The sequence below is a fragment of the Heloderma suspectum genome, chromosome 6, assembly GCF_057233095.1.
Source record: "Heloderma suspectum isolate Gila_16-S chromosome 6, 16-S_ref, whole genome shotgun sequence".
NCBI classification, from domain to species: Eukaryota; Metazoa; Chordata; class Lepidosauria; order Squamata; family Helodermatidae; genus Heloderma; species Heloderma suspectum.
In genome coordinates this window covers 127,197,282-127,220,725 of record NC_139463.1, presented here as the reverse complement: position 1 = coordinate 127,220,725, position 23,444 = coordinate 127,197,282, and the positions used below count along the sequence as shown (strand labels likewise).

The following is a 23,444-nucleotide window of genomic DNA, read 5'->3' as shown; positions in this document are numbered from 1 at the left end:
CTGCTCAGAGCATGCACAGCCCCTCCCAATTCAGCTATCCCGGTGAAATACAGCCGGGTGTCATCAGCATTCTGGTGACACCTTGCCCCAAATCCTCAAATACCTGGTCGCAATGGCTTTTTTATATATTTTTTATATCTATATATAAAAAAAATCACTAAGGACAAGATGATGCTCTGTGGCACCCCCGGTTCACTGGCTGAGGTGCAGCCACCCAGTGTTATTCTAGGGAAGGACCCCACAAGTAAGAGCCGAACCACTGCAGAACAGTGCCTCTAACTCCCAACTCACTGAGATGGTCGGGGAGGATACCGGCTGTGGAGAGATCATGGAGAAGTGACAGGATCACACTCCCCCTTGTCCCTCCACATCGCAGAAGCCTAGAATTGGAAGGGGCCACTGAGGGCATCGAGTCCAACCCCCTGCTCAGTCCCAGAATCCAGTCTAAAACATCCCTGACCCAGGGCCGTCCAGGCTCTGCTTGAAGACATCCAGGGACAGGGGGTGATGGGATGGGGGTGAGAAAGGGAGGGAGGGTGTGTGTGTGGGCACACATACCTCCGAGGCAGTCATTTCCACAGTCTGGATGCTCTGACCACTAGGAAGTTTTTCCTGATGGCCACCCAAAATCTGCCCTCCCATAACTCAAGCCCATTATTTCATGTCCCACAGTCTTGGCGGAGATGGAACAGGCTGCAGCCCTCTTCTGTGTGCCAACCCTTGAGGTACTTGGAAAGTGCTCTCATCTCCCCCTCAGCCTTCTCTTCTCAAGCCCAAATGCTTTAAATTTCACTTAATGCAGGAGGAGGGAACCATTTTCATCCTGAGGGCCAAACTGACCCCAGGCCAGGTTGTCGCAGGCCACAGGCCAGCAGTGGGTGGGGCCACCATGCAAACTGGGTTGAACCACTGTGGGCATGCGTTCCTCCACATTCCGCCGTTCTCTCTCTCTCTCTCTCTCTCTCTCTCTCACACACACATTTTTCACCCCATTTTCTCTCTCACACACCCCTTTCTCCCCATTCTCTCTCTCTTTCACACACATACCTCTCACACACACACTTTCCCTCTCTCACCCCCTCACCCACACATACACGTACACACATTCACCCTCTCTCACATTCGCTCTCACACACACACTCACTTTCAGTCACTCACTCACGCATACGCACGCACACGCACCCTCTCTCACACTTTCATCCCATCCTCTCTCTCTCTCTCTCTCACTCACACACACCCCAGCTGAGGAGGTGGGCATTAAGCCCCCAGCCAGCATCTCAAGGAGCAATGTTTCAGGGTGCCGGTGGGAAAGTGAAGCTTTTCCCCCACATTTTTTGGAATGTGACAGAGTTTTAATACCATTCTGAAGCTAAGCCAAACTTGGGTAGCCAAATAGACTGGTGATGATCATAGCTCATGATGCCGGGTATGCAAAAGAATGGGGTGTGTTACCTTAGTTTCAGAGCTGTCTTGGATGCCACAGGGCACAATGACTTAGCTGGACAGAGAGCCTGTTTAGTAGAGTGGAGATCCTGGGTTCAAATCCCAGCAGACTCTTATGGTCTTATAAGGCAGCTTTCCCCAACTTGGTGCCCTCCAGATGTGTTGGGCTACAACTCCCGGCTGGGGGATGCTGGGAGGTGTAGTCTAACACATCTGGAGGGCACCAGGTTGGTGAAGGCTGTTATAGGGGGATACATGCATGGAGGAAGAAAAAGTGTATCAGTGGCAACTGGCCGTGACAGCTAAATAGAACCTCCCTTTTCAGAGGCATTGTACCTAGAAGTATCAGATACTGGAGACAATTTTTCTTCAAGCTCTGCTAGCCAATTTCCTGGAAGGAACTGGTTGCCCACTCTGGGAAGCAGGACGCCAGATCAGATGGAGCTTTGGTCTGATCAAGTGGCAGGACTCTTCTTGTATACTTATGATACAGGACACATGGCTTGTTCAGAAGAAGAAAAGAAACATCTTTCCCAGGGAAGACAGGACTCCTGAGAGGGAGGGGAAAGAGAAGGGCTCTTAACTAGCAAGGAGGCTGGATTGTCTCTTTCTCCTGGCCAAAAGAGCCAGAAAGCTGCATGTATGGAATAGCAGCGCTACCCAATGGCTAGTTTAGGTAACACAGCTTGTTCCTCTATCAGCCTTCCCCAACCTGGGGCCCTCCAGATGTGTTGGACTACAACTCCCAGCACCCCCAAGCCAGCACAGCTGGTTTGAATTGTGTGCATGTAATTTGAGCCCATACATTTGTAAATCAAGGTGACTATTAGAAAATGCAAAGAAGCATGCACCCCCCCCATGACCTCCTCCCAGAGGGAACTACTCTGGGTAAGTGCTGCAGCCCCCCCCCCAGTGTCTCACCGTGCAGAGCAGTGGGGTGAGCACAACAGGAGCCAAACAGCTAAACAGGGGTGGGGCGGAGAGATAAAGGAAGAGCAGTTAGGCCATGAGGTTTTACAACTCTGAGAAATTCAATAAAGAAGTAGCCCTTCCAGCCTTTTTTCCAGGAGGAGGTTTCGAAACGTTGGGCCGGTAAGGGAAAGCACCCAACTCCTGGCTGTAAGGAGGGATGGCCATTAAAAGCCCTTGATTCATTCTCAGTTAGTTAGCAGGCTCACATGAAGAGAGGCTCCCAGCCATGCACATCTTTAAAGCCTCCTTGCCTGACCAGGGGCCTGCCAGGGCTGTTTTATTTTGTATTGTTACATTTGTTTACTATTATGACATTTATATCCTGCCTTTTTTCCTCTTAAAAGGAAGCCAAGGCAGCTTGCATGGTCCCCCCCCCCTCCATTTCATCCTCACAACAACCCTGTGAGGTAGGTCAGGCTGAGAGTCAGTGACTGGCCCAAAGTCACCCAATGAGCTTCCTGGCCGAGTGGGGACTGGAACCCGGATCTCCTGAGTCCCAGTCCGCACTCTAACCACTACATCACACTGTGGACTACTACAGGCTGGGGATTACGGGAGTTGTCGCCCAACACCACTGGAGGGCACCAGATTGGAGAAGACTAATTTAAGGGCTAAAACCAGCACCAGCGGAACTGGGCCTGGAACCAAACAGGGAAACTCAGTGGTGCAGAAGAGGTGGATATTTGTATCTCTCTCAGTGCCTGTTAGGATGGGGTGGGGAAACTGTGCCCCCCCACAGCAATATCGTTGGACTACAGTCCCTATCATCCTTGACCATTAGCCATGCTGCCTGGAGCTGATGGGAGTTGGAGTCTCAACCACATCTGAAGGGCCAATGGTCCCCCACTCCTGGGTTATGAGAAGCGCAGTGGCATCTTGTGCCAGTCAAAGCTTCCGGCTAGCCTCCCAGGTCAGTCCCACGATGTGGCGCGCACTACTGTGACAATCAAGCCTAGAGGCTACAGGCACCTTGATCAGTGTAGCAAGGTCTGATCTATCTGGGAGGAGCAGGGCTGGGAGAGAGAAACTCAGCAGTAATCGCCTTGTTATCGACTGTGACACCACTCCGTTCTACTGTCATTCTTGTTGCATTTATTATTTTAAATAGTTTTTATGCTGGCTTTTATAAGACAGTATATGTATTTTTGATGTAAATCGCTTAAGAGATTTTCAGATATTAAGTGGTGTAGAAATAGTATAAGTCAGGGGTGTGGAACTACAGGCCCGGATGGCCATGCCCCCTTCTCCTGGCCCAGCCCCTTTCCCAGCTTTTGTGCGGATTTTTCCCCATTCTAAAAAGCTTGGACTGACTCTCCTCAGACTGGCAGTAGGAGCTTTACGGTGCAATCCTATGCATTTTTAGACAGAAAAAAGTCCTATACTACAATAGGCTGGTACGTTTGGTATTTGGCCCTGCCCCTTTTATCTTTGGCCCCACCCATTACTGGAATGCATCTCCCCAGAACCTCTCCAAATTGGAATTTGGGCCTCAAGCAAAAGAGGTTGTGCGCCCTGAGGATAAATAAATGGGCAAGGGGATTTCTAGGCATTTCTGGTACTGGGCAACGAAGATGATCCGGGGACTGGAAACAAAGCCCTATGAAGAGAGACGGAAAGAACTGGGCATGTTTAGCCTTGAGAAGAGAAGACTGAGGGGAGATGGGATAGCGCTTTTTAAGTACCTGAAAGGTTGTCGCAGAGAGGAAGGCCGGGATCTCTTCTCCACCATCCCAGAGTGCAGGACACAGAATAATGGGCTCAAGTTACAGGAAGCCAGATTCCGGCTGAGCATCAGGAAAAATGTCCTGACTATTAGAGCAATACCACGATGGAGCCAATGACCTGGGGAGGCGGTGGGCTCTCCCACACTGGAGGCATTCAAGACGAGGATGGACAGCCATGTGTCAGAGATGCTCTGACTTGGATTCCTGCCTTGAGCAGGGGGTTGGACTCGATGGCCTTGTAGGCCCCTTCCAGCCCTACTATTCTATGATTCTATGATTCTATGGGCATCATTTACTGACCTACTGATATGTTTTGCGCTTATTTAAATGTTGATGTTTCGAATGAACTGCAACTGAGTTAATGTTGTATTGCAAAGTATTATAATTATGGAGGTTGCATTTGTTTGTTTTGTGAACCGCCTGGAGCACAAGGTATTGCGGAAATGCAGTATGCAACTCAGGTGACTATGAGTATTTCTTGCATCCATCCCAACCTGCTTCTCAAAGAGCAGCGCCAGGTTCAGGCATACCCTCAGGCTATCCACCTAAGCAGAACAAGGATCTTGCAACCACCATCTCTCCCAGCAGCACTCACATTTCTCCTCTCCAGGACTACCGCCACCATCACTTCTGTGCTGCCTGGATTCGGTCTCAGTCAGTTCCCCTCCCTGATCCACCCTCTTCCAGGCACATATCTGCCTCCAGAGTTTGCGGCACCCTCTCCTCCCCCCACAAAAGCATTTTTAAAACAATACAAAGGATATTCAAAAGTGTCTTGTGGCACCTTAAAAACCAGTAAGAAGACTCTGTTGCTTTTGCTGCAATAGAGTAACACAGCAACCCTCTGGAAAATGGATCAGTGGCACCACTAGGCAATTTTAGTCCCAGGACTTAAGGCACAATCCTATGCATGTTTAGACAGAAAAAAGTCCTGCAACTCCCGACAATCCTTAGCCAGCATGGTTGTCTGGGGAATGCTCGGAGTTGTAGAACATTTTTCTAAACATGCATAGGGCTGTGCCCTTATCAGTCCTATTTATTTATTATTAACACTCTGGGGAGGGGTTTTTTGATGGCTATGTGTATTATTTCAGTTGTGCGAGAAATGTCAGTTGTGTGCTTCATATTTCTCAGTTGTAAAGTACACAACTGCTTCTACATCTGTTAAGATCAATAACAGCATTGTTTGCCAACCCTGATTTTTTTAAAGCCCTCTGAGTACGTGCAGTTTTGTGTTTTAAACTTCCTGAAATCACAGCGCCATCACAACTTCAGGAATAAAGTGGGGCTTGGTTCTGCACCTGCCGCTCTGTGTGTGTGTGTGTGTGTGTGTGTGTCATAGAATCATAGAATAGTAGGGTTGGAAGGGGCCTATAGAGTCCTGCCCCCTGGCCCCTGCTCAATGCAGGAATCCAAGTCAGAGCATCCCCAACAGATGGCTGTCCAGCCTCGTCTTGAATGCCTCCAGTGTGGGAGAGCCCACCTACGTCATTGGCTCCATTGTCATATTGCTCTGACAGTCAGGATGTTTTTCCTGATGTTCAGCTGTAATCTGGCTTCCTGTAACTTGAGCCCATTATTCCGTGTCCTGCACTCTGGGATGATCCAGAAGAGATCTGGGCCTTCCTCTCTGTGACAACCAGGGGCGTTGCTAGGGTCTTAAAAGATCCCGGGCACAGGCCCATAACACAAATTTGCATACACACACACACACACGAGTCTAAGCGCACGTCTAACATACGTGTGTGTGGTGCGTGCATGCAGTGTGCTTGCGTGTGTATACATTACATATGTACATATGAAATGTGCACTGATCCCCCACCCCACTTCAGCTCAGATCCCGATTCAGCATTTTGGAAAACATCCCACTTCTGCTCTGGCCAATTTGTAGTCAGACCACTTCAGCTCAGCACCAAATCTGAGTCAAGGTTTGGAAAAATGAGTCTTTATGCTTCCTGTTGACTACCATGGGAAATTAGAAAAAAAAACCTATAACTTTTTTCTCTTGGTCTGAACTGGATAATTTCAGGCACCGTAGCCCCCTAAAAGGGGATTACACCTGCCCAATGTCAGAAAAATAGGTGCAGGGTTTATATCTTAATTTTCTTTTAAAGGGAACTGCCAATAACGTTTTAATTCCTTGGAAGAATTGGATAAAAAATTCAGGATTCATTGCCCCATCAGAGGAGATCATGTCTGCCAAATTTCAGAATGATAGCCACAAGGGTTTTTGTGCAAGGGTGGCCTTGACATTTTGAGGTCTCCAAAAGAGGACATACTGATCTCCCTATGTTCCTTGTGGACCATTGTTCTGAAAGTTACAGACAGCCTACAGTTGTCCCTAAGTAAGAAACCAGCAAAGTTTCAGAAGGATAGGTGCAGCAGTTCATGTGGAAGGGGAGTTCCCCAGTTTGGGGGAGGGAGTGATTTGCTTTCCCTTCCATTCATCCCTTCCCCAATAGTTTTTGGGTAAATTTGTATGAAAATGCACAGGTCATTAGAGATGTCCCCCAGGCAAGAAACCTGCAAAGTTTCTGAAGGTTGAGCCCATTATTCCACTGAGCTACAGCCCTTCCTATTGCTGGATAATAACCATGTGAACCCACTCTTCTCAAAGGCTTGAGTGAGAAGGAGTTATACATAGGTTATACATGCATTCTAATTTAGAATTACTAGAATTTACATTTCACCAATGTTAGCAGCAGGGGAACATGGGTTGTTGTTCAGTCGTTCAGTCGTGTCCGACTCTTCGTGACCCCATGGACCATAGCACACCAGGCCTTCCTGTCCTGTGCTCTCTCCCGGAGCGTGCTCAAGTTCATATTCATTGCATCGGTGATGCTATCTAGCCATCTCATCCTCTGCCGTCCCCTAGCCATCTCATCCTCTGCCGTCCCCTTCTCCGTTTGCCTTCAGTCTTTCCCAGCATCAGGGTCTTTTCCAGAGAGTTTTCTCTTCGCATTAGGTGGCCAAAATATTTGAGCTTCAGCTTCAGTATCTGTCCTTCCAATGAGCAATCAGGGTTGATTTCCTTTAGGATGGACTGATTTGACCTCCTTGCAGTCCAGGGGACTCGTAAGAGTCTTCTCCAGCACCACAGTTCGAAAGCATCAATTCTTCGGCGCTCAGCCTTCCTTATAGTCCAGCTCTCACAGCCATACATTACTACTGGGAAAACCATAGCTTTGATTAGACGGACCTTTGTCGGCAAGAGCATTGGCCTTTTTTGCAGCCACATCACATTGTTGGCTCATATTCAGCTTGTGATCGACAACAATTCCAGGATCCTTCTCGCTTGTAGTGTTGTTGAGCCACGTATCCCCCATCTTGTAACTGTGCATTTGGTTTCTTTTTCCTAGGTGCAGAACTTGGCATTTATCCCTATTCAATGTCATTCTGTTGTTTTCTGCCCAGCGCTCCAGTCTATCCAGATCACTCTGAATTTTGTTTCTGTCTTCCGAAGTACTAGCTATCCCGCCCAATTTTGTGTCATCTGCACATTTGATCAGCGTTCCCTGCACCTCCTCCTCCAAGTCATTCATAAAAATGTTGAAGAGCACTGGGCCCAGGACTGAGCCCTGGGGTACCCCACTCGTTACCTCTCCCCAGCTTGAGAAGGTCCCATGGATAAGCACTCTTTGAGTCCGATTCTGTAGCCAACTGCGGATGCACGTGAAGGTTGTTTCATCTAGCCCACTTTGAGCTAGTTTACTGAAAGTTAGTTAGGGGCGCTGGACTTGGGCCCCCAGGTGAAGGACCTTCAGTCTCTTTCGGGGCCGGCTCCAGAAAGGTCCGGCCCAGTCCGCGCGGCGCGGCGCCTTGGAAGCGGAGCGCCTCGTGGCTGCCCCGCTCCGCTCCTCCGGTTCCCATCCAGCTTGGGAACGCACGAGGGCTGAGCCCTTCCCCAGCCGCAGCCGCCCTGGCGTCCTCCCCGCGGGCTGCAGCGACTACCCGCAGGCGGCGCTGTGCGCCCGGCGTCCCGCGCCCTGGGCCCGCCGCCCTCTCCAGGGCTCGCCGAGGATGGCTCCGCCGCCGCCGGGCGTGGCCGGCGGCCCAGCCGCCCGCCCCGGGGCGGAGCGGCAACCGCTGCCGGCGGCGCCTGCTTGCGCCGCGCGTCCCTGGCTCCTCTTGTCGGTCCGCAGCTGCTCCGAAGTTCGGTCCAGGTGTCGCCTGCCCGCGCTGCGCCGTCGCTCCGGAGCGTCCCGGAGAACCGCCGCCGCCGCCGCCGCCGCTTGGGGTCGGGCTGGCAAGATGACCGTCAAGCTGGACTTCGAGGAGTGCCTCAAAGACTCGCCCCGCTTCAGGTGGGTCCTGGCCGCGACGGCCGCCCCGCTGCGCTCCTGCTGGCCGCGCGCTCTGGCCGCGCCGCGCGTCTCTTCGCCGGGGCCGGGGCCGGGGCCAGGCGGCGGCAGGCGGCCGGTTCCGCCAGGCGGCCCCAGCTGCTTGCGGGGCGGGCCGGTGCCAGGCGCCCTCTCCAGCGGGACTCACGGGCGCCTTGACCCCCGGCCTTGCCTCTGGCCCTGCGCCGGCCCAGCTTTTAATGGGAGCGTTTTTGGAACAGACCCTGCAGGTTCTCGAAGCGGTGTGGCGGGAGAGCAGCAACGGCCTGTGCTTGGAACTAAGAAGGGGTCTGGGGGGGCGGCGGCTGGGAGCCTGGACTCCCCCTGGGCTCTGCGCCTGGCAAAGGGAAGGAAGTGGCGTCTAGTGGTGAGAGGAGGGGAGCGGAAACCCAACGGTTAAAACCGTGATGGGACTTGAGTAGTGGGGAGTTTTAGAGACGACGGAAGAAATATGAGTTCATGGAGCCAAGTGGGGCGTGAATCATTTTTTCTCTTGGGTGGGATTCTTCAAATCCTGGCCTTCTGCAGGGAGAATAGATTGCGTGGAGGGACAGGGTGGATCTGCCTTTCATTGGGGGCTGCTTTTGCCTCCCCCCTTGGGGCAATTTCCCCCCACCCACTCCCTCCTTGTGCTGGCTGAGAGGCAGCAAAAGGAGTTTGGTGGTGTGGAAAACAGGACAAGGGCGTAGCATGGCGTGATGGATGCATGGCGGTGGTCGCGTGAAAGGGGGTGAACCGGGAGTAGAGTCACCAGCCTTTAAACCAGCCCTGCTCCTGTGCCTCTGTCAGCAGTCTGATGTGCAGAAATGAGCTCCTGAAATGATACACATGCCTCTCTCTGCCACAGAGAGCTTAACCTGCTCTTTGCTGCCCGACAAGGTGCAGTTGAAGACCCAGGAGCAGGCCAGGCCTGTTTTTCCCCTGGTAAGATGGCAACCCTGTTTGTGGGGGGAAAAATCCCGCCCCCAGCAAGGCAGTTATAACATTTCGGGTGCCCTGTAATGGAGGAGGTGCAGCGGTGTGGGTGTCCAGTGGAGAGGGCTTAACCTGAGGAGGCTAGGGAGGCTATTCTTCCCCCTCGGCCCACCCCCATCAGTAGCAAGGAGATGGCCTTGCGCCCCTGCCCTGCCCTGCCCCCCACCTGCCTGCAGGAGTTTCCGGTGTGCACCCTCGCATCACGCGCTTGTGTGTTTAAGCCTCACACTTTCTTCACCTAGCCAGTGTGGTGAGGACAGGAAGTGATAATTGGAGCACGGTAGGAAGGCATTAATGGTGCAGACGGGCTGGAAAACCCCACCGGGGCAGCTTAGAGAGGTGTGCAGTGGCCAGTGTTGGCGGCTATAGAACATCTCTGTGCCTGTGCTGTTTTGCATCGTGTTGCGCAGGCAAGGCTAGGGCAGCAGCCCCCATGCAGTGTGGTGGTTCAGGCTGGCCCCACAAGGTCATGTGGGGCAGCGTGGTCTTGAGGGGTGCTGGTGACTCGGCTGTGCTGTGCGCTCAGAGGGATGTGTCCCAGGATGTCCTGCACCCTCGCAGAGAATGGTGCTGGGTGCAAATCCTGCTCGTAGCTGTGCCTCTCGGATCTCACAGTGCAGTAGTCCAGGGACCTCAAAGGTCTCTTGGCCCCACTTCACTTCTCACAATGACAAACTGATCAGCTGGGGAAGAATGTGAAGCTCCAAAGTCAGTGTGGTTCCCACAATGTGGAATCACTGCAGCCCCAGGGTGCAGGCTGTTTCCCTCCACCCTCTTTTTCCTTACATCTAACTCAGCCAGTCCATCAATCACTGCCCACACCTGATCACAAGCAACCCCCACGATTTGGACATTAGGGCAGGGCTGGGCTGGGCAGAAGGCAGATCTCCAAGTGTTTTGAACTTAGAATCATAGAATCATAGAATAGTAGGGTTGGAAGGGGCCTACAAGGCCATCGAGTCCAACCCCCTGCTCAATGCAGGAATCCAAGTCAGAGCATCCCTGACAAATGGCTGTCCAGCCTCGTCTTGAAGGCCTCCAGTGTGGGAGAGCCCACCGCCTCCCCAGGTAATTGGTTCCGCTGTCATATTGCTCTTACAGTCAGGAAGTTTTTCCTGATGTTCAGCCGGAATCTGGCTTCCTGTAACTTGAGCCCATTATTCCGTGCCCTGCACTCTGGGATGATCAAGAAGAGATCCTGGCCTTCTCTGTGACAACCTTTCAAGTACTTGAAGAGTGCTATCATATCTCCCCTCAGTCTTCTCTTCTCAAGGCTAAACATGCCCAGTTCTTTCAGTCTCTCTTCATAGGGCTTTGTTTCCAGTCCCCTGATCATCTTTGTTGCCCTCCTCTGAACCCTCTCCAGTTTGTCTGCATCCTTCTTAAAGTGTGGTGCCCAGAACTGGACACAATACTCCAGATGAGGCCTAACCAGTGCTAAGTAGAGGGGAACTAGTACTTCCCGGGATTTGGAAGCGATGCTTCTATTAATGCAGCCCAAAAGAGCATTGGCCTTTTTTGCAGCCACATCACATTGTTGGCTCATATTCAGCTTGTGATCGACAACAATTCCAAGATCCTTCTCACTTGTAGTGTGGTTGAGCCACGTATCCCCCATCTTGTAACTGTGCATTTGGTTTCTTTTTCCTAGGTGCAGAACTTGGCATTTGTCCCTATTAAATGTCATTCTGTTGTTTTCTGCCCAGCGCTCCAGTCTATCCAGATCACTTTGAATTTTGTTTCTGTCTTCCGAAGTATTAGCTATCCCACCCAATTTGGTGTCATCTGCAAATTTGATCAGCATTCCCTGCACCTCCTCCTCCAAGTCATTCATAAAAATGTTGAAGAGCACTGGGCCCAGGACTGAGCCCTGCGGTACCCCACTCGTTACCTCTCCCCAGTTTGAGAAGGTCCCATTGATAAGCACTCTTTGAGTCCAATTCTGTAGCCAACTGTGGATCCACCGGATCGTTGTTTCATCTAGCCCACTTGGAGCTAGTTTGCTCATCAGGATATCATGGGGCACTTTGTCGAAAGCTTTGCTGAAGTCGAGGTATATGATGTCTACAGCATTCCCACAGTCTACAAGGGAGGTTACTTGATCAAAAAATGAGATCAGATTTGTCTGGCAGGACTTGTTTTTGACAAAGCCTTAAGCTCCCAGAAGCCCCTGCCAGCATGGCCAATGGCCAGGAATGCTGGGAGTTCATAGAATCATAGAATAGTCGGGTTGGAAGGGGCCTAGAAGACCATCGAGTCCAACCCCCTGCTCAATGCAGGAATCCGTCAGAGCATCCCTGACAGATGGCTGTCCAGCCTCGTCTTGAACGCCTCCAGTGTGGGAGAGCCCACCGCCTCCCTAGAGAATTGGCTCCATTGTCGTATTGCTCTGACAGTCAGGATGTTTTTCCTGATGTTCAGCCGGAATCTGGAGCTGAACCCTTGAGCCCATTATTCCGTGTCCTGCACTCTGGGATGATGGAGAAGAGATCCTGGCCTTCCTCTCTGGGACAGCCTTTCAAGTCCTTGAAGAGCGCTATCCTATCTCCCCTCAGTCTTCTCTTCTCAAGGCTAAACATGCCCAGTTCTTTCAGTCTCTCTTCACAGGGCTTTGTTTCCAGTCCCCTGATCATCTTCGTTGCCCTCCTCTGAACCCTCTCCAGCTTGTCTGCATCCTTTTTAAACTGTGGTGCCCAGAACTGGACACAGTACTCCAGATGAGGCCTAACCAGTGCTGAGTAGAGGGGAACTAGTACTTCCCGGGATTTGGAAGCTATGCTTCTATTAATGAAACCCAAAATAGCATTTGCCTTTTTGGCAGCCACATCACATTGTTGGCTCATATTCAGCTTGTGATCTACAACAATTTGAAGTCCAAAACATCTAGGGATCTGCTTTCTGTCCACCTCTGAGTTGGGGGACAGGCTAGATGGAGGATACTAGTCATGTATCTAGTCATATTACCCCCAGTAAATACCTCTGTATGCCAATTGATGGGGAGTATGAGCAAGAGGGTGCTATTGTGCTCACATCCTACTTGGGGACTTCCCATTGGGGCATCTGGTTGGTCGCTGTGCAAAGTGAATGCTGGTCTAGAGAGCCCTTTGGTCTAATCCAGCACAGCACTTCTTAGGTGATTTACCTTCTCTGTCAGTCTGTCTGTCTGCCTGCCTGCCTGCCTGCCTGTCTCTGTCTCTCGCCTCTCAGTTTGAAATCCAGAGAAAACATTCTTGTATGTTTTCCATTCTGTAGCCCCTCCCAGCTGCCTGCCGGGAACGTGTGACATGTTGATTCCGAGAGTAATTGATTTCCACTTGCAGAATTTCTACCACATCTTTCCAGTGCCGGGGAGCCCTGCGGGTGGCTTTCAATCTTTCCCTCTCCCAGCAAAGAAGGGTTGGATGGTCTCCCCTCCCCTCCCCTCTTTTGTGTGTGTATCCCAGCACTGTTGAATCTAGTGTGTGTTTGTGTTTTGCCGGCTTCTTCTCCTCTCTTGTGGTGTTTCTCCCAACTCCTGTGGTTTTGTGACATTTCCTTCCTGGTCTGAATAACTTCTCCCTCTAGTCTGAGCTACAGTCCCAGTGCATTATGGGGGATCTGCGTGTGGTGGCCGCCTTGAATTGACTCTATATTGGTAGCCATATTGAACAGCTGGAAAGGAGCTGGTACTGCCTCATTGGAAAGATCCAGGACTGGGACCCTCTAGAGAAGGGAGCCATTATCCCATTCCCTAGGCCTATGGTCTCCACACCACCACACTAGTTACTTAGGTTAGAGGTAGTTACCCAGGTTGGAGGTGGTTACCGAGGCAACTACCTCCAATCTAGGTAACTAAAGTAAGAGCCTGGGGCAAGGTGGAATTAGGGGATAAGGCCTCTTTTCTCTAGAAGGCTTTATTCCCAGCTGTTTCCAATAGTCCCGTGTTCTTGCACCATCGGGGTAGTATTTGTACGTCGTCACTCGTGATTTTACACATGCCCCTTCTCAGGTTTGTGTGCATCGCAAGAAAAGCAGCCGTGCTTCAGATCAGGATGGACGTGGGGAGGTTTCCAGGCAACTGACAGGAAGTGGTTGCAGCCCCAAAAAGAGGCAGGAAACTGCAAAGAGACCGCAAGAGAACAGGCAGAGGGAGGCGGGGTGGAAAGAGGAACAGGTCTTGGTGAAGTGTTATCCACCTTCTCGGCGTAGTGCCTGGTTCCGCTAGGTCAGGTTTCCCCGACCTGGTGCCCTCCCACCATCCCCACCTGGTGGGGAAGGCTGCCCTACGCATACTCCATCCTGGCCTCTCTTTGCCTTGTCACTGAAGTCCTGGATGATGTCCCCATGCAATAAAAGGGTTGGTTCCAGGTTGGAGGGGGTCAAAGTGTACTCTGGTGAGCTCCCTCTGTTAGTGGGCCCTGGTGGGCTTACTTCACTGTAGTGGGCAGCTAGGCCTAGCCGCCCTTTAAATTTCCCACAATGCTCCAGAGTGGTGCTAGGTCAGGGGCATTATGGGTAATTAAAAGGTTGGCTAGACCTGACTGCCTGCTGCTACTCCCAGTGCTAGGCCAGAATATATATATATATATATATATATGTGTGTGTGTGTGTGTGTATTTTGAGGGGGCCCCATGGCCCTAGCCACTGTCCAAAGATGCCTGGTGGTGACCCCAGCCCTGCCTTTATTGCCCCTCATTCTGATTGGCTAGCTGTGTCGTTCAGCAGGTGCAACCCTGCGGTAGCAAGCTGAATTGCATCTGCTCTGAGCACCCCTTGTTTATTTATTTATTTAATTAATTTATACCCCGCCTTTTTCCCTCTTGCAAGGAACCCAAGGCAGCTTACATTATCCTCCCCCTCTCCATTTTATCCTCACAACAACAACCCTGTGAGGTGGGTTGGGCTGAGAGTGTGTGACTGGCCCAAAGTCACCCAGTGAGCTTCCATGGCCGAGTGGGGACTAGAACCCGGATCTCCCAGCTCCCAGTCCAGCACTCTTGCCGCTACACCACACTGGCTCTCCCTGCAGAGGGGTAGGTGACCAGAAGTTTGGGACTACATCTCCCATAAGACCCAGCCAGCATGGCCCATGATTGGGGTTTATGGGAATTGTAGTCCAAAACATCTGGAGGGCACCAGGTTGCTTACCCGCAATCTAGCATTTGGGAAGGAGGTGATGGACTGGTTCGCCCCCCACCCCTCAAATCCCGGGCGCTCTCCGTTGAGCCTGCAGTGGTGAATTGCTTCCAGAACGTTTCAAAGCAGTTTTGTAGCAGTGTTCAATACAAACCAGCCCTGAGAGGCTGGTCGTTACTGCCCCCCTTCTGCAAGTGGGGGAGCGGAGGCAGAGGGAATCATGGCCCCAAAGTCGTGTGCTGAGTCGATAGCAGAGGCAGACTTTGAACCTGGGCTGCTCACATTATATTCCAACACGCCTTCCGCTGAAGCCCAGCCTCTACTGATCACGTTTGTTTCCCCTGTTTCCCCCTTCCGATCTCAGGGCTGCCATCGAGACGGTGGAAACAGATGTGTCTGCGTTGGAGACACAGCTGGAGAAGGTGAGGGGTACCTTGTTGCAAGGCAGTCAGCTTGCAATGAAGCCTTGGGCCTTGTTGCCCACTAATGATTTGCTTGAGGAGGACCTGAGCTGCATTGCAGAACACATTGCAAAGCGCTACTTTGCTTTCCAAGAAAAGGCTCTGTTCCTGGTAGGTGATCGTAAAGCCCGGGGGGGGGGGGGGTAAAGGTCCATCGTCATCATCGTCATCCCATCAGTGTGCAAGCTGTTTTGCAGAGTATAAGAAGGCAGGCTTGCGACCCAAAACATGACGCAGCGGGGACTAACGGAGGTTGGGGTAGACAAGGGAAGAGCACACATGGATTCTTATCGCCTTCCTCCAAGGAAATCAGAGCAGCATATGTGATTCTCTCCCCACCCCTTGTGTTCTCCTCACAACAACCCTGTAACGTGGGTTAGGTTTAGGCTGAGGGTGGTGTGGTGGTTAGAGTACTGTATTTAGACCTGCAAGACCGAAGCTTGATTCCCACTCTGCCGCGAAGTTCACTGGATGGACCTTGGGCCAGTCACTCAGTCTCTCCGCCTAACCTACCTTATAGGGGTGTTGTGAGGATGACATGGTGCAGAGGAACGACGCACCTGTGCATACCACTCCGAGTTCCTTGGAGGAAGATTTGGATAAAAATGTAATTTCTTAATGTTTACAGTTTTGGACAGATATACTTAGGCCAAGTTACAAACAGGTCTGGGGGCTAAGAGGCTTCATGGAAAAGGTGGATTTTGAGGAGAGATTTGCAGCAAGTCAGAGAGGGGGCATAACCACGCAGGCGTTTGGAGAGGCACTTCCAGGTATAAAGGCAGTTCCCGTGAATTAGGAGTTGGGATTAAAAAGCCGGGAAGGCGATGGACAATTTTCCTGCCCAGCCGGGGTGGTGGGAGGTGGCTTTTGCCTCTGCTGGGATGTTCTGCCTGACCTCCCCGTTCCTTTCTCCCTCCTTCCGGCCAGCTGCTGAAGCTGTGTAGCACCATGCTGGAATCGGGGCGCCAGTACTGCACTCACAGCAAGAACTTTGTGTCCGGCATCCAGGAGCTCTCCCAGAATTCCCCGGGGGACAACATGATGAGCGTAAGTTTGCCCTGGAAAGGATGGTGGAGTCTGGAGGGAAGGAGAAAGCAGGGGACAGAAGCAGGCCTGATGCCAGGGTAGATGAGCGTCTTATTTGGGTGCTGCGAGCGGCACGGGGGGCGGGGAAAGGTTGGGCTCCTGAGTGCTGTGGATCTCTCTGCTGCTTCTGTGCCTCAGCTGGTCCTTTGGGCTGGCCCATCAGTCAGGTGGCTGGGCTTGAAAGACAGGTTTGGCCATGGCCTGGAGGTCATGGCGAGAAGCAGTGATGTTTACAGTCACTGTGCTGGAAGGACACTCCTTTTGTCCTGTGTGTCAGCTTAGTGCTTAGGACTTCTCAAGGTGGCCAGGTGCAATGAAACAATGTTGTTGTTGCTTTTATTATAATTATTATTATGCAACAACAATAATCTAATTATGCCATTTTATTTGAGGGCAAAAACTGGGAGTAGGGCTTGCTTGAAGCCATTTCTCCACCCTGGAACCTTTTTTCAGTGCCGGAGCTTAGCCCTGGTAGAGGTGAAGTAACATGATTGTGCCTCTGAGCATGTGCAGGGTGCCTTTCACAGTTTTCAGAGAAACTTCAGCGGGAGAGTGGAGCAAGAGCCTGCTGAGTTAGAATGCATCAACTGAGTTAGAATTCAAGCCTGTTGCCAGAGGCTTGAATCAGGATAAAGGATTTTTTATCCTCCTGTATCTGGGGATAAAATTACAGGGGGTAAACCCTGTAATTGGCTTACCTAGTGCCAGGGCGTTTGTGTTACCAGTTACAGCTGCACTGTGAATGACCAGTATGAATAACGTCATTGTCACTTTTAGGATTTAATTTCCTTCTGACCTGATGGTTTACTCTCTAGTCCACCCATATATACTATACATAAACCTGAAAACTCTCAATAACACTCAATGCGTCTCATGGAAATGTCCAGTGTCCATGAAAGCTTCTGCCAGAATAAAATATGTTAGTCTTTAAGGTGCTACAGGAAGCTCTGGGAAGGGTACTTCTGTTTTCACAACGCTCCTATGAGGTAGGCTGAGAGATAGCGAGTGGCCCGAAAGACAGAGGATCTGAATCAGAAGGTGTGTTTGCAAGGCAGACTGAAGGTCCACCACTTCCCTTGGGCTGGTTGTGAGGTGTAGTGAACAAAAAGGGAAGTATTTGGGGCTGTGGGCAGGGGGCAAATGGGAACTGTGTCCCTCTCCCAGGTCATTCTGAATAGAGCCTTCAGCAGCTGCTACTTGGATGCTCCCAAATGTTTCCCAGAAATCCACACTGAGCGCTAGAAACTTGCTTTTAAAAAAGAGCATGAGGTCTAGAAACTTGATTTTTTTTTTAAAGGCTTTTGGGATTCCATCATATAAATTGCTATTGCCCTTTATTACGCTGGGCTTTTGTCTCAGCTCCAGTTCTAGGGATGAATCTTCCCCAGATTGCAAACTGGGTGTCGGGAACTCTTAGACCTCTCGTCTCCTCACAGCCCTTTTCTCTTGCTTCCTTCCCTCCCACTTTCCAGGAGTGCCTAGAAAAATTTTCTGTGAGCTTGAACAAAATGGTCAATGGGCAAGAGGTGAGTGGCATCCTCCGTCTTTCCGGTCATCCTTTCCCTGCTCCCATCAGCCTCTGTCTGCGCCTTCCTGGTTCTCCAGAGGCGTTCAGCTGCTCCCTCATTCCCTAAGGGGGTAGAAGCTGAGAGGGGGGGATCACCTGGGGAGATGCCTGACAAAATCCATGGAGAAGTCACCTGCCCATGTTCATTCCCAGGGGTGGACACCTTTGGGAGGGGGGCTCCAAACCCTTTGGAAAATCCAAATAGCATCGCCCCCTCTGCCCCCATTACACTGTGTCTCTGCAGCCCCTGCAGCAGGTGTGGGGAACCTCTCGCCCACAGCTGGTGGCAGCCCATGGGGTTCCCCATCCAACCCACCAGCTGCTTCTCCAGCCCAGCCCTTTCTCCCCAGGCAACCTGATCTGCAAGAAGAGCTTTTTCCTACTCAGTGCTGGGAGAGGCTGCCTTTCTCAGCACTGAGCAGCAAAAATGCCCCTCCCCTGCCAGCTGACCTGCATGGATCAGCTGAGAAAGGGGGGGGGGGCTGGGAAGGGTGCATGTGTGTGTGTATACATGAGCGGGGTGGCCACAGCCACTGTCCGCATGCATCCCCGGGAGCTTTCCAGGGGGCAGTCCAGCCCTTGGGCCAAAAGAGGTTCCTCACGCCTGCCCAACAGCAAAGAACAGCCTTCCCCAACCTGGGACCCTCCAGATGTTCTGGACTTCAATTCCCATCAGCCCCAGCCAGCATGGCCACTGGTCAGGAATGCTGGGAGTTGTAGTCCAAAGCAGCTGGAGGGCACCAGCTAGAGTAGAATTTCAGTAGCGTGTGTGGTTCAACCCTTCCCACCCAAATTACATTCATTTGGGTTTCTTCCAGTTTAATTGGGGGCACAATTCTGCAGGGTGGTCTCCTGTGCAGGAGACCTCCCTCCTGAAGTGTGCCCCATGGATCAGCTCTGCCTGCCTCAATAGAACCTCCTACTTGGTCCCCTTCGGTGAGAGAGCCCCCATACTCTTTATCCTTCCCTCATAGGAAAGGTGCTTGTTTTATTTGCCATTATCTCTGTGCCTGCTGGAAGCATCCCCTTTAGATCCTGTTCACAACTTCCCTCCCATCTCTTTGCCACAGGAATTTCTGGACGTGACGCAACAGTCCCTGAAGCATCAGCTGCAGAGCCTGGTGAAGGAGTAAGTGTGTGTTGCGATTGGCGGTGGGGGTTGTTGTCCTGAAGGACCATTTGGGGCAGAGGGAAGGCAGTGTAGGATTGTCTGGGGGCCTAGCGAGTCAGGGTGAAACAGGGACAGAGCCCTTCCTGCATCCCCTGGGGGATACCTGGCATTTGAGGGTAGATTTTGTGCTTGCTGATGTCATGGTTTTGCCGGGGGTGGGGGTGGGGGATAAGAATATAAGAGCTCTGCTGGATTGGACCAAAATGTCCATCTAGCCCCAGTATCCAATTTCCAGTGGTGGTTAGATGGATGCTTCTGGAAGGTGCACGGCCACAAACCAAAGGCTACCCAGCCTTCGCCCTGTTTTTGGTTCCCAGTAACCGCTGTTCAAAGGTCCGCTGCCCATGGGCGTGGAGGTTCCAAAGAGGCATCCTGACAAACTGCTGATGCAAGTTCTCCTGTGTGGCTTTGCCTCGTTGCCTTTGAAGGGCAGCTAAGCCAGTGGCAACACATCCTGTGGCCTGTGGATTCTGTAAATTAATTCAGCACTGGGCGAACGAGGAACTCTTTTTTTGCCTGACCCAAATCTCTTGCCCATCAGTTCCGTTAGGTAACCTGACTTCTAGTGTCATGAGAGAGGAAGACATTTGTCTAACCCCTTTTAAAGCCATGCTCTCTCCTACGGTCTACTAGTTCTGAGTGCCTTTAGCTGTTGTTGGGAACCCGGAATAGGACTGGCATACTCTCGGTGTCCTCTCCAGTCCGTCTGTTTGTTTGATTTTTATAAGAACAAAAGAAGAGCTAGATCAGACCAAGGGTTCTTCTGGTCCAGCTGTGGACCAGGAACCCACAAGCAGGACAGGAGTGCCACAGCACCTTCCCGCCCATGTTCTCCAGCAACTGGTGTACACAGGCATACTGATATTGGAGGTAACACGGAGCCATCGGGACTGGTAGCCATGGACAGGCTTCTCCTCCAGGAATTTGTCCAACCCCCTTTTAAAGCCATCCAAATTGGTGGCCATCACTAAATCCTGTGGTAGTGAATTCCATCATTTGACTGTGCGCAGTGTGAAGAAGTCCTTCCTTTGATCTGTCCTGAATCTCCCACCCATCAGCTTCATAGGATGGCCCCGTTGGGTTCTAGCATTATGAGACAGGGAGAAAAATGTCTCCCTCGCCACATTCTCCACACCAGGCATAATTTTGTGCACCTCTCTCATGTCTCCCCTGGTCCTAATCTCCAGGGCCAGATGAGCTGCATCCTAGAGTAAAAAAGGAACTGGCAGAAGAACTCCCAGAACCGCTGTCTATTACCTTTGAGAAATCATGGAGGACGGGGGAAGTGCCAGATGACTGGAGGAGGGCTAATGTTCTCCCTATCTTCAAAAAGGGTAAAAAGGAGGAACCTGGGAACTACGGACCAGTCAGTCTGACATCCATCCCTGGAAAAATTCTGGAGCAGATGATAAAGCAATCCATCTGTAAGCACCTTGGAAACAATCCAGTGATTACTCGAAGCCAACATGGATTTGTCAAGAACAAATCCTGCCAGACGAATCTGATCTCATTTTTTGATCAAGTAACCTCCCCTGTGGACCGTGGGAATGCTGTGGACATCATATCCCTCGACTTCAGCGAAGCTTTCGACAAAGTGCCCCATGATATCCTGATGAGCAAACTAGCTCAAAGTGGGCTAGATGAAACAACGATCCAGTGGATCCACAGTTGGCTACAGAATCGGACTCAAAGAGTGCTTATCAACAGGACCTTCTTAAACTGGGGGGAAGTAATGAGTGGGGTACCCCAGGGCTCAGTCCTGAGCCCAGTGCTCTTCAACATTTTTATGAATGACTTGGAGGAGGAGGTGCAGGGAATGCTGATCAAATTTGCAGATGACACAAAATTGGGCAGGATAGCTAATACTTTGGAAGACAGAAACAAAATTCAAAGTGATCTTGATAGACTGGAGTGTTGGGCAGAAAACAACAGAATGACATTTAATAGGATAAATGCCAAGTTCTGCACCTAGGAAAAAGAAACCAAATGCACAGTTACAAGATGCGGGATACGTGGCTCAACAACACTACAAGCAAGAAGGATCTTGGAATTGTTGTCGATCACAAGCTGAATATGAGCCAACAATGTGATGTGGCTGCAAAAAAAGGCCAATGCTCTTTTGGGCTGCATTAATAGAAGCATCGCTTCCAAATCCCGGGAAGTACTAGTTCCCCTCTACTCAGCACTGGTTAGGCCTCACCTGGAGTACTGTGTCCAGTTCTGGGCACCACACTTGAAGAAGGATGCAGACAAACTGGAGAGGGTTCAGAGGAGGGCAACAAAGATGATCCGGGGACTGGAAACAAAGCCCTAGGAGGAGAGACTGAAAGAACTGGGCATGTTTAGCCTTGAGGAGAGAAGACTGAGGGGAGATAGGATAGCGCTCTTCAAGTACTTGAAAGGTTGTCACAGAGAAGGCCAGGATCTCTTCTTGATCGTCCCAGAGTGCAGGACACGGAATAATGGGCTCAAGTTAGAGGAAGCCAGATTCCGGCTGAACATCAGGAAAAACATCCTGACTGTTAGAGCAAGATGACAATGGAACCAATTACCTAGGGAGGTAGTGAGCTCTCCCTCACTGGAGGCATTCAAGACGAGGCTGGACAGCCATCTGTCAGGGATGCTCTGACTTGGATTCCTGCACTGAGCAGGGGGTTGGACATGATGGCCTTGTGGGCCCCTTCCAACCCTACTGTTCTATGATTCCTCCTTGTTTCCAGGCTAAACAGTCCCAGCTGTTGTAACCTTCCCCCATATAGGAGTTGCTCCAGCCGCTTGATCATTTTAGTTGCCCTTTTCTGCACTTTTTCCAGCTCTACAATATCCTTTTTAGGTGCGGTGCCCAGAACTGTACACAGTATTCCAAGCATGGCTGCACCATAGAGTTGTATAAGGGCAGGATGATATTGGCAGTTTTGTTCCCAATGATCTATTTATGACCATTATCTGCATCAGCAGAGTGGGGGTATGCTGGGAGTTGTCGTCCAACCCATCTGCAGGGCGCCAGGTGGGGTAAAGGCTGCCTTCCGTGCTTACGTTGGCTGACTCTGTGTGGATGTGCTGCTGTTCCAACTCTTGGTACTTTGCGGGCTCAACCTCCCCTCCCCTCCACTGTGATTCAGAGACATGAAGCATTTCAAGGAGGCCCGGAAGGAATTTGAACGTGGCAGCGAAAGTCTGGCCAGCGCTTTGCACCACAACGCCGAGGTGCCCCGCCGGCGCCAGCATGAGGCCGAAGAGGCGATGGTCGCCCTGAAGGCGGCACGCACCACGTTCCGGGCCCGGGCCCTTGACTACGTGCTCCAGGTGAGTGAGCTGGGAACGGAGGCTCCTGGGTCCAAGGGGTGGCGGCTGCGCCAAGGGAGTTCTCTGTGGTCTGATTGGGGGGAAGCTAGAGGGCCCGTCAGCTGGTGTTGGTGGGGTACAATGTTGAGGAGGCTGGGAGTCAGAGGAATGCTGCCCCACAAGGGTCTGGTGTTTTCTTTCTTTCAGATCAATGTGATCCAGTCAAAGAAGAAGTTTGAACTCCTGAAGTTTGTGAGTAGATTCCGGATGGTGGCTGGGTGAAAGCTCTTCCTTCATTCCGCACCCCACCCCGTCCTGTACAAATGCAGCAAAGCCAGCCCACCTCAGCATCGATCCTGGCAGCATAGAGATCCACACCTCTGACCGCACACCTCCTGTTATCAGAACTAACCAGGTGTTTGTTCTGCAAAAGGAAACTTCACTCCCTCTAACCGCAAACCAGGTGCCCTCCTGCAGACAGAAAGGTAGCCCCTGAGAAACAAGAGGGAGGGAGCCATAAGCCACGGGGAGCTCCTATGTTTTGTGGAAGTACAAAATATATATATATTTTTAACCTCCAGAAAGGGGTCAGCCCTCCCCCCCCCATGCAGAAATGCCCAGAGAATCGTGAGGATCAGTTGGAAAACAAAAACAGGAAAAAAGAGGGGGAGGGAGTGAATTAGCCAGGCGCCCTCCAGATGTTTGGATTACAACTCTCATCATCCCTGACCATTGGCCATGCTCACTGGGGCTGATGGGAATTGTAGTCCAAAATACCTGGAGGCAAAGAGGTTGCCTGCTGCTAGCTTATAGTCTACTGGAGGAGGGACCTGGAACAGGAGCGCCGCTTTTCATGGGTGGGGATATGCTGCAACTTTTTGTTGTAGGCCCAACTTGTTCAGAGCAGTTAAACAAAACTAAACCAGTATTCCAGAGGTCTACACCAGCCTGCCCCGACCTGGTGCCCTCCAGAAGTGTTGGACTGCCAGCTGGCTGCAGCATGCTGGGACTTGTAGTCTAATATGTCTACAGGGCCCCAGGTTGAGGCAGGCAGCTGCTATACATCTTAACTTCCTCACCACAGCCATCTCCCACTTCCCTAGGCTTCAGCTCAGGGGTGGGCAACCTGTGGCCCTCCAGATGTTTTGGCCTACAACTCCCATCAGCCCTACCCAACATCGCCAAGGGTGAGGGATGACAGGAGCTGTAATCCAAAACATCTGGAGGGCTACAAGTTACCGACTCCTGCTTTAACTGCAGGTGTTCCTGGTCCAAAAGTGTGGTTTCTAAAGACCCATAACTCAC

General features: G+C 51.4%; 1 protein-coding gene across 1 annotated transcript in view; it reads left to right on the top strand.

Moving 5' to 3' along the window:
* The first annotated feature begins 8,176 nt into the window (after positions 1 to 8,176).
* ACAP1 (ArfGAP with coiled-coil, ankyrin repeat and PH domains 1) overlaps positions 8,177 to 23,444 on the top strand; it is a 34,175-nt gene continuing 18,907 nt past the window's right edge. The window contains exons 1-7 of the mRNA XM_084806703.1: positions 8,177 to 8,443; positions 14,934 to 14,991; positions 15,958 to 16,077; positions 17,589 to 17,642; positions 18,754 to 18,812; positions 21,977 to 22,160; positions 22,347 to 22,391. Of these exons, the coding sequence (XP_084662829.1) occupies positions 8,391 to 8,443; positions 14,934 to 14,991; positions 15,958 to 16,077; positions 17,589 to 17,642; positions 18,754 to 18,812; positions 21,977 to 22,160; positions 22,347 to 22,391 (573 nt within the window). The 5' untranslated portion in view covers positions 8,177 to 8,390. The remainder of the gene's footprint in view (positions 8,444 to 14,933; positions 14,992 to 15,957; positions 16,078 to 17,588; positions 17,643 to 18,753; positions 18,813 to 21,976; positions 22,161 to 22,346; positions 22,392 to 23,444) is intronic.